The 15,584-nt window shown below is 41.8% G+C and overlaps 1 protein-coding gene across 2 annotated transcripts in view; it reads right to left on the bottom strand.

Annotated features, from left to right (window-relative positions):
* EGFR (epidermal growth factor receptor) overlaps positions 1-15,584 on the bottom strand; it is a 166,131-nt gene that overhangs the window by 26,439 nt on the left and 124,108 nt on the right. For both annotated transcript variants that reach the window (XM_033065553.1, XM_033065562.1), the window contains exons 7-16: positions 14,447-14,588; positions 13,628-13,744; positions 12,948-13,074; positions 12,776-12,849; positions 11,499-11,589; positions 10,559-10,758; positions 9,517-9,649; positions 8,070-8,169; positions 6,037-6,194; positions 648-683 (exon numbers count right to left, since the gene is read on the bottom strand). In XM_033065553.1, coding sequence (XP_032921444.1) covers positions 648-683; positions 6,037-6,194; positions 8,070-8,169; positions 9,517-9,649; positions 10,559-10,758; positions 11,499-11,589; positions 12,776-12,849; positions 12,948-13,074; positions 13,628-13,744; positions 14,447-14,588 — 1,178 coding nt within the window. The remainder of the gene's footprint in view (positions 1-647; positions 684-6,036; positions 6,195-8,069; positions 8,170-9,516; positions 9,650-10,558; positions 10,759-11,498; positions 11,590-12,775; positions 12,850-12,947; positions 13,075-13,627; positions 13,745-14,446; positions 14,589-15,584) is intronic.

The raw sequence follows: 15,584 nt of genomic DNA, 5'->3' as shown, positions 1-15,584 counted from the left end.
GTCTTCCAAGGTTGTTTTTTGGTCTGTACTTAAGAGATTCTTCCCAGCATTTTTCTAAGTTGCCCCAGGGATTACTATTAAATGCAGTCACTTTTTAACCGTACTTCTAGGCTGAATTTATCTTGCCATAGCATGACTTTGTGGCCAGAAACAATTCCGCTCTCTTGAGCACATCATGAAGCCAAACAGTATGATATATGATCTAGTCTGAGTGTGACGAATGAGCATTCTTCTGGGCACACAGTATTTGGAGATGTACAGATCACAGAACTGGAAAAGACCCTCTGCATCTCTGAGTCTCCTGTAACACAGATAAACTGTATCAATCCTAAACACATCTTTCTCTGCCCTTAATCCTTTCTTTTTCCATCCCCTCTTTTTATTCTTCAGTAACAGATCCCTGATCTCACTTTGACAAAAACTGTAGTCAGAGCAAGATTTTGAAGTCTTGTGCCAGTAGAAGTATTTCTCTGTTCTTTAAACCTTTTTTACAGGTCTGAGCCTGGTCTAATTGGTCACTTCCCTCTAAACAGCTGAAAACTTTAGTCCCAGCGTTGCAGTGTCCAGTGTGGAAATGTAAACACACACACACACACACATACATTCTTTTCAGCTCTGCCATTAATTGTAGCAGATGAAATACTCACCCATTTGGACAGCCTTCAAGACCTGGCCCTTTGCACCTGTAAAAACAAATGACTGTTACAAACATAGTAGCTCTGGCCTACATACTTCTGTAATTCCAACTAAGAAGAGCACTACTGATTTGAAAGTTTGTGTTTCAGAGTAGTCCAAGTGTTAACATAGGAATTTATAATAGTTATACACTCCATTAAATATGAGTAAACAACCTTGCTCCAAAATCTTTTATCTAGAGAAACAGCTATGCTGCATACTTAGTTTAAAGAATGTTTTAAAACAACTTTTTAGCATGTGGTAGAAGTGGGGGAGGAGAAAATTCATGGATTCCTTGTTTATGTGCAGAACCCAGAGCTGACTATGGAGGAGGGCAAAAGTAGCCTTCTCCTCCTACAGGGACACAAATACATGTGGAAACTTGTCATTGCAGATCCTCCTGCGTAATCCTTGTTTCCTGACAAGATAAAGATTTCAATTTCCAGACTTTCTGTTACAATGGAAAACTTGGATAGCAGATACATGAACTTCCATCAAAAAATGGGATTTGACAGAACTCTCTTGGGCTACAGTTTGTTGGCATGTGTCCATGGTATTTTTCCTTTCAAATCCAAAGTCTTATGTTACTGGTAATGTAAACAGGTACAATTGTTATCCAGAGAGCCAGGAACTCTACTAGCAAGTCATTCACCCTCCATTTGAGTTTAAAATGCCCAAAATTTTGTCAGCGCAGTGCAAAAAACCCCACAGATTAAAACACAGTGGCTGAGTTCACTTGATGGTCTAATGAGTGTGAGAGGCACAGTGCATTCCCCAAGTGCTGCTGGGCAATGAGATGTATGCTCTTCATGGGAATTGTGGTCTTTGTGGTGTCTACTGAGGAAGGAGAGCATTACTGAGATGGTGACATCACCTCTGGAAAACAGAGCACAGGAAGGCGTAAAGTCTAGTTTGCGGTATCCGCTCCCTGCACTGACCTAAAGAAAATGGATCATCCCAAAACAGTTCCAGAGAAGGTCAAGTAGGGGGTAATGAGTGAGCCCATGCCAGGAAAACTGCTCTGGAATCCCTCTCACTGAGAGGAGGAACCAGAAAAATTTCAAAATGCTAGGTAGAGTTGCAGATTTTGAGTTGGCCTGGATCTGGGGAAGGAAGAGGTGAAGCAACTACTCGTTTTATTGGGCTTTAGTTAGTTAGTTTGTTTTCATTACCCAGATCTTCCCTTGTGTATTTGCCTTGTTTCTGGGCCAACACAGTGCTCCAAGACCCAGCATCTGGAAGGTCTTGTAAGTTCACTGGGCTCCCATGCAAGAATGTGCATCTTGGTGTCCTGGACATGCTGAAAGTGCTGTGCATACTGATTCCTGGATTCCGAATCCTCAGCCTTGTTAGCTGTCCTACCAGTATACAGTTTGCTTGGTTTGCTCAGTTGTGTAACTAAGCACAGAGAGGCTGCATGTGTAGAAAAGAGCCACCAGCTTGCTTATCATCATAGGAGGCAGATCTTGCCTTGGGCATCTCTCTTCAGGTGCTCAATGGAAAACTGATCTAGGGCTCCAGACCTCATGGTCTACCTCCTGGATATGAATTTCTGCATGTGCAGCTGCTCTTGATAAGAATGTGAAATTGGAAGACCTCACCTAATTTCAGAATGTGACTACTGTCCCTCAAAGTATCTCTCCCTCAATATGCTGGTTTGCCATGCTACTTTAAGATGGCAAGTCCTCTCTACACTTCCTAACAGCAAACAAAACTGGCTGAGGGGATTGTAGCAACAATCTGAGGAATAACTGACCAGTTCTTCTCTTACATATCAAAGTAAAGGCAGGAGAACTGTAGATTTTTATCAGTCCCCTTCATTTTCCCACACAAATCCATCAATATCAAGTCTCATAGGATAAAGTAAATAGGTGTTTGGAAAGAAATAAAGACATCAGCTTGTGGTTTTCAAATCCCACTTGGCTTTCTAATTGATTTCACAATTCAGAGAAGAAATAAAGCCCATAAATATCATTCCTCCAGGACTATATATAACTATCTTTCTTAATGTGGAATTTTATGATGACACCCTGCATAAGTAACCCAGATTTCATGGAATCTAAATAATTACTTTTTCCATTCCTGAGTAATTTTTCTTCTGCTTAGAGAAACCAAAATGACAAATGTGACTTTATGAAGTAACTCAAGATCTTATGGATAAAAGAGATAAATATAACAGCAATTGTAGTCTTTGATACATTTCTCTACTTAATGGATAATTAGTTATATTTACAGCTCCTGAAAACTACTTCATCCTGAACTACACATTTTACCTGTCTATGTAAATATTACTTGTCCAGTGCCTACACAACTATTTATTTCCTAAATAAGATTTCCTACATAAAATCAAGATTTTACCAATTTTCTCCTTGACCCACAGTTCCTAGTTTGATGTAATACAGTCATGTATTATGTATCATGTTATGTTTGACGGTCTTTTAGAGGGCACTGTCACTATAACAGACTAAGTTAACAATCATAAAAGGAATGGAAAATAATTTTAAAATATTTTTAAACTTTACAAAAATTTTACTTTGTCCTTTTTTTTTTTAAGTAACCTTCCAAGAGTGACAAAGGCATAGAATGCTGTGCTTCTGCAGCCTTCCCTCTCAGATGCCCTGGCCTCTTTCTCATATTCCCCCAAAATCCCTTAGCATTTAAAATGAAGACTGGTGAGACACAGAGTGTTGATAGCAGCTGTGGATGGACGCAGGATGTGGCAGCCAGTGCTATTGGCTACAGCAGTGGTTTCTCCTCCTTGCTTATCTACCCAGTGACTGTGTCTGAGTTTATTTCCTGTACTCTGTGAGACAGACAAGGGAAAATCAAATCCTTCAACACTGACTTGATTAATTAAGATGGTGAATGTCTTTAACTGATGACCATATAAATGGGGTTTATATGTTCAAGGCTTTTGAGATGTTGCTTTCTTTATTGTAGCATACATTCTCAGCTGTACTAGAGGGAGGGCAAAAGGAAGCTTATGTTAAAAATCCCCAAGAGAATACAGGAGAACTGGGAGAGAAGGAGTCTTTTGGGCTAAGCAGGAGAAAGCATCCTTCAATGTATTTCCTAATGAAGGCTGAAAAATGGACTCTGCAAAGAGATTGAGACTCAAAGGGATTCTTCATGGCATTACAAAAGAAGCAATGTATAACAGTACATATACCTAAAGCGAGAAAATGAAATTAGTGACAAACTCAGCTGGGAAGAGAAGTCTTTTACTTGAAGCTTCTTCAAATAAGGAAAACAGAGAGGGATCCTGGGAACCCTTGTTTGCATGACTACAGAAGTCAGCACACTTAATCATGCTGATAAGATTTTTGTGGGCTCTAGCTGTGAAATTGGACAGGGACAGAAATGAAGTTGTTTCTTGTCATGCAGGAATCGCTGAGACTGTGGTTTCTAAGGATGCAAAAGCTTTGTGAGACAGATGTTTTCCACCCACTGCTGAACAGATCCATTCCCACAGCAAAATGAGGGAAAGGCGTGAAGAGAAATGGCATTGCAGATGGATTGCCTTCAGAGGGACAATGCTGTGCCTGACTGTGCCTGACTGCACATTCCCATATTACAACCCTGACACTGGTTTTCTACTCATCCATGGCCACAGATGTCCCATCTGTATAGCAAATATTGCAACGCTACCTCCTCCTAGCTCTCTTGAGTCCTTCAGGGATATAGCCTATTTCATCTGCCACATTGGGGATGAACTTGAATTGGGCTATTGAGCATGTTCACAACGTAACTGATGCAAACTCAGCCCAGCTCTTTCATGTGGAAGATGAAATTGATACTTCTTTTTACGTTCTGCCTTAATAACACAGGGCCAAACACACTGAGGCATATGTTGAGTAACCCTCATTTTAAAAATGTCTTAATGTAATGTCATCTCCTGCCTGACTCTTGTGGCTCCCCCATCCACTGCTAAAGCAAGGCAGGAACTGACTTCTCTGATCAATTCTGCTTGGGGAAATTGTTTGTGCATTAAGAGCCACTGTGTGGCTTGTTTTACATCCCTGTCTGGCAAATTATGTGCTCCAAATCTGCCTTCAAGTCTAGTGTTTGATTTCACTACCGAGGCTGCACAGTGAAAAAAATCCAACCTTGTTCAGATGTGCTTACTCATTACACTGTTCCGCTAATAAAGCTGCATTTCCATGTGGCCAATTAGGAGGGCATCAGACCACTGTGGTCAGTTTGTATCAGTAGGGACTACTGAGGTCATTAATAAGGAACATAATTATTACAATCCCTTTTAAACTGAGAAAATTTCTTCTCGGGTTTGCAGTGGGAAGCCCTGATAAATCTTGACTGTGACTGTAGCAAAAGCAGGGGGCATTGCTGTAAATCATGTATATACTGTCTTAAAACCATTGCACTGAATTTCACTATGACCACTGGAAAGGTCTGTTACTTGCTGATTCCACCCTTCATCTCCTTTGTTCCAGGACGGGGAACTGGCAGTTGAATTAGCTAATATATGATGTGATGGTTGGTCCGAGTATGTTACAACTCCTCTCTTGCAACACTTATTACAGGCATATTATGGAAAGATTTTGGATCAGAAAGACTTACAGGGTAAAAAGTAGAGGCCTGTGAAGGAATATACACCAAACATGGGTTGGCTTTTTGCTCTGAAAGCATCACAGTCCAATAATCAGCTCTCAAACCCTAAAACCTTTTCCTGTGCATCCCATGTCTTTTGTAGGTTGGAAATCAGGAGAGGAGACCATTATTACTTGTGATGTAGGTCAAACAGAACAATTAACACACTGTTCTAGGTTGCAGTTTAAGCGTGTCCTCAAATGAGGACAAAAATGGCTTGTATAGATTGGATTTACTATGATGCCTCTTAAAAAAGTCACACTCACAAGGCTTTAAACCAAGATCAAGTGCTAGCATATGGAAAGAAGAAAAAGAAGAAAATCAGTGTGTTACCTCACTGGGATTTCCCTCCTGAAAGGTGCAGAGAAAAATGGGCCCTGGGAACTCAGCATCCACCAGATGTCACTAATGTTCCTCTCAAAACCAGAGGACACAGCAACAAGCCAAGTGGGGGAAAAAAGGTCCATCACTGGTGGGTGAATCCTGTAAAATTCTCTTTTCAAGCTATCAAACCAACCTTAAACAATGTTTTTTTTCTTTCCTTCTGCATAAAAAGAAAGTACCACTGACCTTTTCCTACTTACAAAATTTGCCACACTCTGCTTACATTAACTGTGTCCTCCTGACCTCTCCCTGCTAGTTCTTCTTCTCAGTGGTTTGACATGGGACCATCAAGAACAGAAAGAGTTCGAGACAAGCTGTTTCTCTGTGTCTTTTCTTCCCTGTCACCATTCAATCCCAGGTTTTACTCACCCCCGGGTGCAGTTTGGATGGCAGAGCTGGCAAACATTATCCCCATCAGCATATTTCCAGACGAGGGTGTCATTCTCGCCCAGAACCCCTGCTGGGCAGGATTTCACACAGTGGGGACCATCTATAAAATGGGCACACTTCATGCAATTGTCAGGGCCCTGCAGAGAGAAACAACTTGTTCACAATGCCCTTACATCAGCCTATTCAGGAGGAAATTCATAAGATAAATCTAAACGCCTTCCACTGCTGGAAGTTTTCAGCATTGTCTGGTTTTATTACCTTGCTACCTGATAATCTTGCAAGTAATTGCAAGTAGGCTCGACCATACAAAAGAGTTTCTGCTGCTTAAAACTAATATTTTCTTGCATTACTATGTTGCTTCTTTTTTCCCTCTGCCTTGTCTGGTTGGGAAACTTGTGTTTTGCATTTTAAATGGGGAAGCATTTAATGACACCTTGATAAGGGGTTAGCTGAAAAGCAGGCAGCTTGGTTGCTACCTGCTGCAATCTGCTGCAATATAATTTAAAATAGTGGATATAGACCTCTTAACACCACCCTTAAATGCTGGATCAAATCACTATTTTTCTGGTTTCCCAGCACAGGTTCTTTCCTCTGTTAAGAAGAAGCATAAGATGATGATGACAACCCAAAGAGTCCATGCATTTTTTTTTCCCACTTTGAAAAGCACTAAGTCTGTATTTAAAGGCATTACCTTCAGCCATTTTTGGCAAAACTGCTTTTATTAAGACTGTAATAACACCATGAATGACCTAAATATTTTAAAGCATGGGAACGAGCAATTGTGGGTCAAATTCTACTGTGGAGAAAAAGCAGACCAGATCCACAGTGCTAGTTGCAGTAGGACAAAAGTAAGATACAATACAGGAAGATTATTTTAATCACTCTAATGCCTAAGGACAATTATAATAGACTGATTACTACATGCTAGGCAAATATGGAACAGGGAGGTCACTGCCTGGAGGAGTTTATAATGTAAATAAAATCCTTGAGGCCATGTGCTAGGAGGGAGAATGGAAATGCTTCACAGTACTGAGCAGTGACTCTTCAAACTGATGATGGGTGTCCTTGTTCTTGGCAGGATAGAGTTAATTTCTGCAGTAGCCAGGAGGAGCATGGCTAGGACCTGGAGGTTATTCTATACCCCCTCATCATTGCCAGGGGCAGGGGGAAGGAATTTCTTCCGGGGAGAAGGGGTTCCTTCTGATTGAGCAAGCATGGTAGAGGGAACAGTGGGGTATTGCTGGTTCTGAGAAATTATGTGTAAATCTTTCACCTTTCTTGTACACTGTTATTAATCTTGTTGCTGTTACTGTTCCCTTTCTTATCTCATTGCTGTTTCCAGTAAAATGTTCTTATCTCAACCTATGGTTTTCTCCTCTTATGCCTCCAATTCTCCTTTCCAGCCTGCCACAGGGGAAAGGGGGGAGGAAGGGAGTGAATGGCTTGTGGTTTGGAGAGTCTCAGTGGGAGTACCAAGTTGGGGAGTACCATTCCTAAACCACAACAACGGCTAAGGGTCAAATGCTCAGAGGCTGCTGGCAGTGGCAAGAGGTGTTTAAAGAGTTGGGTTAAATAACACAGAGGTGGAGCTGCGATGAAAGAAAGAGATTTGTTCTCGAAAAAAGGAAAAAGAGAGAGAGTTGGACTTTTGCAATTAAGATCTAACTTTGATCTAATTAATGTGTTGACACCAACTTGGAAGTTGAGTGGTTACATGTTACTCAAATGTTTGCCATATTTGCCAAAGTAGGTATTTTTTTTCTGTAAAAATGCAAAAAATATTAAAGACTCTACAATGTCTGTGACTATGGATTACATGTCAGAAAATAAAACTAGCACCCTGAGGTTTCCTGTCCTGTTCCCTTGCCCCAAGATCTTGACTTCTAACCACCCTCATTCTCTGCTTCACCTCAAATAGGGTTAAAATGAGACCTCAGGATTATCTGAACATGGGAAACACATATTAATACATGATCTGAGGCTCAGGTTTGCTAAAATGAATCTGCTCTTACAGGTCCAGTGCAGGTTGCATTGTACATGGTGGAGTTTTGCACCAGGCACTCAGGGTGGCAGGGGAGGCACTTGGAGTCCTTTTCAAATTCTCTTGGCTCCCTGCAAAACAAAAACAAAAAAAGAGAAATAATTAAACATCAGAAATAATAGCAAGTGATAAATGGTGGTCTTCTTTTCTAGAATTTTCCACATTAGCTTGAGATGATGGTACTGAGACGGGAAGAGGGACCCTCTTGGCCACACCAGTAGCATTTGCTCAGTGCAACCAGGCGGATGTAAGAGTAAGGGCAATTTGTTTGACAGTGCAACACATGGCATTCCAGATTGAACACTACAAATTAGTTTACTTTCCCTTTTAAGCTAATGTCACAGAATACTCACAACCATTTCTAGAGGCTTTAAAATGGTAGTGATGCAAAGAGATCAGCAAAAACATTTCAAGTGATTCCAAGGCTACAAATAATAATTAGGAAAGTTAAACAGCAAGGCACTGATAATTAAATTCATGTCCTCTCTACAACACACAATGAATCATTAAAATATGAAAGTTGGGAACAGATGGTTTTAATAGCAATAAAGTTGTTCCACTTCAAGTAATGGTGTTATTAATTAAACTAAATCTACCCATCATTTGACACAAAAAAAATCCCTGATCTGCCCTTCAGGTTATAAGAGCTGCTAGAGGGAATTCACTTTAAAAAAAAGACAGCTGCTAAACTGCAAGCCACTAGAGAAATACAAACATCAGAGGCATTAGCACCCTGACAAGTACTTGCTTAATACTCAGGAGCTTTAAAAGTCAGGCTTTGTAATTTTGCTGCTAGACATGCCTTTTCCACCTACATCACCTGTTGAATTGACACACAAGGCAGCAATATTTTTTCCATGTCCTGAGTGAGGCTAAGGCAATAATTTTGCCTGAAATAGCTGCTCTCAGTGATTTTTGGATGAAAGTTGATTCCCCTTTGACTGCAACTTTGCAAACTGCAAGGGTGAGCTGCTTGTCTGAACAAATATAAGAGGAAAGAAGTCTACTAAGCAGTGAAGCCCTGGCTCTGGAGATGACTGAGTTCCCAGAGACTCTAAATGGCTTTGGCTCTCACCCGGTGTACTTGACATGACAGTCACAGCTTGGGCTTGGGCTTTAAACACCTTTCTTTCTTACAGGAAGGAAGCCCAAGGCTTAGCCTCCTTGGGCCTCCAGATAGTCTCCTTGTGGGTTTTCTTAGCAATCACCATGTCAGGAGCAAATTCCTGAGCAATACTGAATGGGGAAGGTGAGGTACCTTAGCTAAGTACTGTGTTGACACAACATCTCTGCAAAGTTGGGAAAATCCTATGCAACCAGAGACCCAGTTTCTTGCTTTCTTTCTAGCTACAACTAATTTTAAAAACCAAAACCCCCATACTATCACCAAAAGCTGAAGCACCCCTGAGACACCTTACCCTTGCAAGATGTTGCACTGTTTCACACATTCCTTCTGACGATCAAAAAACCTGCAGGAGAAGCAGTGGAAGGGCCCTGGGCCCCAGCAACCTACATCTGAGCACAGTGGGTCACAAACATGCTTGGCAGCAGCTGAGAGAGAAAGAGGGACAAGAAAAGATATGAATGTCAAGGCAAGAGAGGGGTCAAACTCTCCATTCTCACTCCATCTGACCAACTGGTTATCCAAGCTGTTCAAAAACAGGTATGAATGGCTCTGGTAGAGTGGAAGAGGAGTAACCATGCTCCTCTAAACCCCAAACTCTGAAATTGAGTGAATTCTGGCCATTCAAAATAAGAATGATCTCCTCTGTGACAGCTTAACAGATGTATAATACAGTTAAGTTAGTCTGAGGGAGCTGGGGATGTCCACTCTGGGGAAGAGACAGCTCTGGAGAAACACTGGGGCTTTTTTGTACTTGAAGGGTGCTTATAACAACTTTCTAACAGGGTGTGTACTGACAGAACAAGGAGAAATGCTTTTAAACTGAAAGAGTAGATAGATTCATAGATACAATAAAGATGTAGTTACAATGGGTAGTGAGATACTGGCATGAGTTGCATAGCGAAGTGGTGGATGCCTAATCTCTCAAAATTCAAGGCCAGATTGGCTGGGGCCCTGAGCAACCTGGTCTAGTCAAAGACATCACTACCCACAGCAAGGGGGTTGGCCTACATGACCTTTAAATGTCCCTTCTCACCCAAACTGTTCTACTGTACTTCTATGACAAATTTCTAAAATACAAAAAATTCATACTCTGCAGAAAGAAATAATTAGATTTTTGCCCAAGGACCGCTGCAGTTAATAGCAGTATGGTTGAACAAGAGCTTTGATCTTGTCAAAAAAGGCGGTGTTAGGAGTTAGCTTTTGTGTCTTTCAACTGACGTGGCTTCCCTATGTTCATAGTAGTGAAGACGCTCCTGATTTGCCAGACACCACAAAGTCCACATTTTGGTGGGAAGGAAAAAACATCCCACTCTTCCCTCACAACATTCACTTACCACATTCATTTTTATCTCTGTTCTGTAAAATCTTCGTTTTCTGGCTCTCAGTTGCAAACAGGCTGTACCAGTCCATGGTGTCAGCATAGCAGAGGTTCTTGTTCCTCATAATGGCAACATCTCCATCACTTATTTCCTTGAGGGACCGCAGCCCTAGGGACTGTATTTTCAAGTTAACAACAGCAAGGGAATACTGGCCACTAAAATGGATATGGACAAATAGAAAAAAACATTCAAGAAAGGTAATTAGTAAGCAGGATTTACTCAGCCTGCTTTTCTTTCAGTTGTCAAATGCGTCCTGCTGTGAACTGTGTTTTCTTCAAGCAAGATTCTGCTCAGCCTTCTAAACTTAATGCCTTGTACATGACATGCCTATTATGTAACAACTGCAATACTCACATCTGGTTTTGCAACGGCTTTTTAAGTTAAACCTGTAAGGACACACACAGTCTGACAAGTAAATGATGTGGAACAATGGTTGAAGGTAAAACAGCTGTTATTTTGTGCTTGTCCACCAAGTCATTCTTCCTCTTGGGGCAAGCTTAGGAGGGCACCGGAAGCATTGCTGGTGTCTGCACTGCTTGGCAGCCTCCATCTTTGACTGCCCAGCTACCTCAAGTCCCACATTGCTTCTGATCACATTGTGACTTACCCCAGACTGTAAAGAGCACTTTGTGTCCAGGATGGTGAGGGAGACCTTGGTCCTGAAAGTAGGCTCAGAGCAGCCCTCCATACATGGCACAGAGCTGAGGGTCTTTACACCCAGGGCACATTATCTATGCTACAGAGATGGTACTCTACTCTATGCAGGGTTTGCCCCGTTTTGCATCAGTTTTGAGACACCCGAGTGTCACACTGCTTGCAAATTTGGTGTGCTCAGACAAGAGCAGCTCAAAACAGGATTTCTCTTAGAGTGGCTGTTGGCACATGATTTACTTACTGCTGCTTTGTTCTGCCTCGTATAATCTCCAGATTTTCGAAAGCATAGAGATCAGTAGCATTCTCAGGCCAGGCTTGAATCAACAAAAATCCTGAAAGAGTAAAAGAAGATTAAAAAATGATCATAATGGAAATAAATTCACTGTTAGTACTGGCAGCAGAATCTTCTCCTATAGCAAATCCTGCACCAGGAGAAGGCACTTGTACTTTCCCTATGCTTATCTGAAGGATCTCAAAGTCAAACATGACATTTTAGGGAGCAAGGAGATATTTTTAAACCCTGTTTTATAAACAGTTTACTTCTTAGCCCACCATGAGGACTTAGGAGCATAAGAGAGCATGTTGATGAGCTGCATATCCTGCCACACCGAATCAGCAGCAATGATGGCTCTTGCCAGTAGATACCCTGGCTGATAGGCTGCAAACTCTGGATCTGTGGGAGAAATGGGCCTGTGTCCCATTTTTCATCCAATCTCAGGGAAGAGGAAAACTGAAAAGCAGGAACAGAGCAGAATAGCTACTTGTAGTGGATTTTCTGAGGCAAGCAGAATTCCCCACTCAGCTGAGGTGTTTGGGAGGAAAGGGAGAATTTGGAAAATTGCAGGCTGCTGTATGAAGCTCTGCAGTTAGTCATTGCTACCCTGAAGGGAACCACACAGGTGAGAGAGAAAGAAAAGGAGAACTGGAGCCATGTCTCTAGACCCAGCCCCGATGTTGCCTTCATTTCATAATGGGCTGAACACAATTACTTTTAATTGATACTTGGTGCAAGACGGTGGCTGAGTGCTTCGCTGGCTGATTTGTGCTCATAGAGACACATTCACCCCAAGGAATAGCCCTTCAGGCTGGAGAGGGTGTCTCCATAAGGATGACGCAACCCATTGAGCACGCTTCCCTAAGGAGTTGCTGAAAGGTTTTCCAGAAATAGAAACACACTTGGCTTTTTTTAGCTAGAGTGGCACGCCTCTGCATCACCACATGCTTCTTGGGTGGCTGAGGATCTCCACTGCTTTTACTCTTCTTTAGGGCTGACAGCTCAGCAGAAGGGATGTTCTGGCCAAACCACACACCTTGGATGGAAGATCAAGTATGGGTTATGTGGGCGTAATGCTGGCAAGGTGCTGCTGACCACCTCAGTTGAATGACCCTTGTTAAGCTCAGAGACATGAAACACTTTGCATGCACTTCTCTTCATGTGCTTAAAAAATTTCCTTCATCCCCATTTGTGTTCTTAGTAGTATCAGCCAAAAATCCCGTCAGCTTAAATTCACTGCCAACCTGATATTTCTTTGACTGTTTTGAAGACATCCAACTTCTTGGGATCCAAAGGTAGGGTCTTCGTAAAGGCATCACTGAAACAAACAGAATGAGAAATTGGGAAAAGAACAGCTTAGTCTGGGTTTTCCCTAGCCCTTTTCTTTCAGGGCTTAGTGGCTGGTCAATAACTCACCCTAGAAATGCAACTGGAAGAATGCTGACATCCCCATTGATCTTGGTACAGTTTTTGAAGGAGTCGATATTTGTGGCATTTATGGAGAGAATCCCTTTAAGTTCACCTATTCCAATGCCATTGCACACTGTTAAAGGAGAGACACAAAACTTAATGGGGACAAAAGTGAAGCCCAGTCACATGGCAGGTAGAAACATGGAGGTGCACAAGCTCAGAAAGAATTGCCCCTATGGTCAAACCTACCACTCTGAGTTTCATGGATCTTTTGCCTATTTTTGCCTTTCAGAAAGTGCTAGGATAACTGCTTCCTGCTTGCCCAGCTGTGCAGCTCTGGTTTGAGCATCTCTGCACATAGGCTTTGGCACATTCCCTTCTCTCTTTGTCCCATTTCCTTTCTTCTTGATGAGACACTGGCAAGGACAAATGGAGGAGAAGGTTGACGTGCAAGATATACATGCACACAACACACAGTTTATCAGCTGTACTTGTGGTGTATCCCATCTGGAGGGCATGCTCCACAGCCATGCTTCCTGATCAAACCACTTGTTGGATCTCCTAACTATCACTGGATCTGATTTATATTGAATTTGCACTTAACTAAGATCAGAACTCCCTGCACTTTTCCTAGTAAGTTCTCTTTCATCTCAAAGCCTTACTGGTTTATTCCATGCTTTTTATACCTTTGCTGCATAGCCCATCACACTTTTTACACTTCCGAACACCATTTTCTTCCACTTCATAAGTATCAGCGTTGCACGAGCGAACGCAGGAGCCGTGGTCTGTAACCACATAGTTGTCTGGGAAAAAAAAAGGATACAAAGGTGATTGAATTATAAGAGGGATGCTTTGAGGGCCAGACAAGCACTTCAAGATTTGTAAGAAAAAGGGGGTTTGAGCTTTAGGTATACTTAGGAAAGTGCAGGCATTAACTATGAACATCACAAACATAATCTGAAGGTAGATCTGAAGGTAGATGAACATACAATACTATCACCATTTTAAAGGAAGGAGAAGGATAAAACAGAAGGATAAAACAAAATTTATGTATTGAAAGATAAAAAAATGCAGAAATGGAACTGCAAGAAAGGAAAAGCAAGTGTCTGTAGAGAAAACAATGATCACAGGCCTTGAGACAGAGTGTTAAAATAAATTACTTTTTAACAGTCCTAATTAAGAACCAGTTAAGAGTCGACAATACTTTGGTAATCCACAGCACTGATCTCACATAGCTATCATTTAAACGGTTTTTAGAAGATGCCTTTCTCTTCACCAAGAGAAAAATTTTTAGAAGTCAAAATGCAAAGATTAAAAATCAGGCAAGGTGATGGATATAGACTGTTTGAAGAGGCTCACTTTGTCACCTGTTCTCAGTTCCCACAGAAGCTAAAGAGAACAAGCGCTCTTTTACCTGACCACAACACACAGGGATGACATGGGATCCTTCCCCCTTTTCTCCAAATCCCCACCTCCTCTGAGGCTGCAACCTGAAATGAACTTACGTGGACATTCCTTCACACAAGTGGCTCCGAAGCTGTATTTTCCTTCAGGGTTCACATCCATCTGGTAGGTGGTGGGGTTATACAGGACCAATGGGGGACACGTATCCTTGCACGTAGCATCATCCCGAAACTTGCGGCATGCCTGTCATTGAACAAGGGCACCCGTTAAACTGCCTTCTCCTTAAAAAGTGACAGTGATTTTACATCAGGTCTTCAAAACACTCTGATGGCCTCATCTGCCTCCTGCTTAGCTCTAATGGAAACCCCAAGCAGCTACCATCCAAGAGGATGGTCCCTCAGGCTTTGAAGTTGAAAGGTTGCTTCAGGCGGGGCAATGGAGTATAGTATTTTCTTAAAAAGAAACCATGAGCTTTTCTTTTTCTGAACAAGAAACCTTGGCACTCTGGTGGAGAGCTGCTGGGATTCACGTGGGAACAAGAGCAAATCTGCATGCCTTAGACAGAAAAATTTTCCCTACAAGCAGCAACCAGATCAAGACAAAGTGTACTTTTCTTGGCCAGTTTTTAATAACCTAAATCAAATCAAGTCCTTTCCTGCCAATTACTGACTTTCTGGCTAAATATTAAACTCAAGTCATTATAGTTGGCTGCAGGTAATGAACAATTTAGCAGGCATTTATGAAGGGCAAGTTGGTTCTTCCAATCTAAATCTGCGTTAAATTAATCATGACTCTCTTTTTCTCTTTCTTCTCCCCTGGCTTTCCAGACGAGAGACAGTAACTCTTCTTTGTGAGCCAGTAAGGGGATCATAGCCATCTTAAACAGGAATCAGGAACAGGGGTAACAGCAATAAAATCCAGGTTGGACGATTTCTATGGTGATTACTGAGTTGTCACTTAATTCTGAATGAAGTGCAGTGCAAACATGGGGAAGAGTTAAAACCACAGCATGCACCAAACCCCTGAAACTCTGGTGGAAAAGCAATGGGACCTTTATTCCCTAAAGAAGCCCCATTTGTTTCTTCTCTCTTCACTGCCACAGGGTCCCCCAAACACAGTGCTTTTGTGGCAAGCCAAAAGCAGAAAGGGAAACCTGGATTTCATATGTGAAGTTCGGCGAAATGCAAAAAAAATGAAGATCCATCATCACTTCTTATTTCCCGTACAAGCTCTTGCTTT

This window comes from Catharus ustulatus, chromosome 1 (assembly GCF_009819885.2).
Source record: "Catharus ustulatus isolate bCatUst1 chromosome 1, bCatUst1.pri.v2, whole genome shotgun sequence".
In the NCBI taxonomy this organism is placed as follows: domain Eukaryota; kingdom Metazoa; phylum Chordata; class Aves; order Passeriformes; family Turdidae; genus Catharus; species Catharus ustulatus.
Note: the sequence above shows the minus strand (reverse complement) of the source record. Positions and strands in the feature narration are given on the sequence as shown.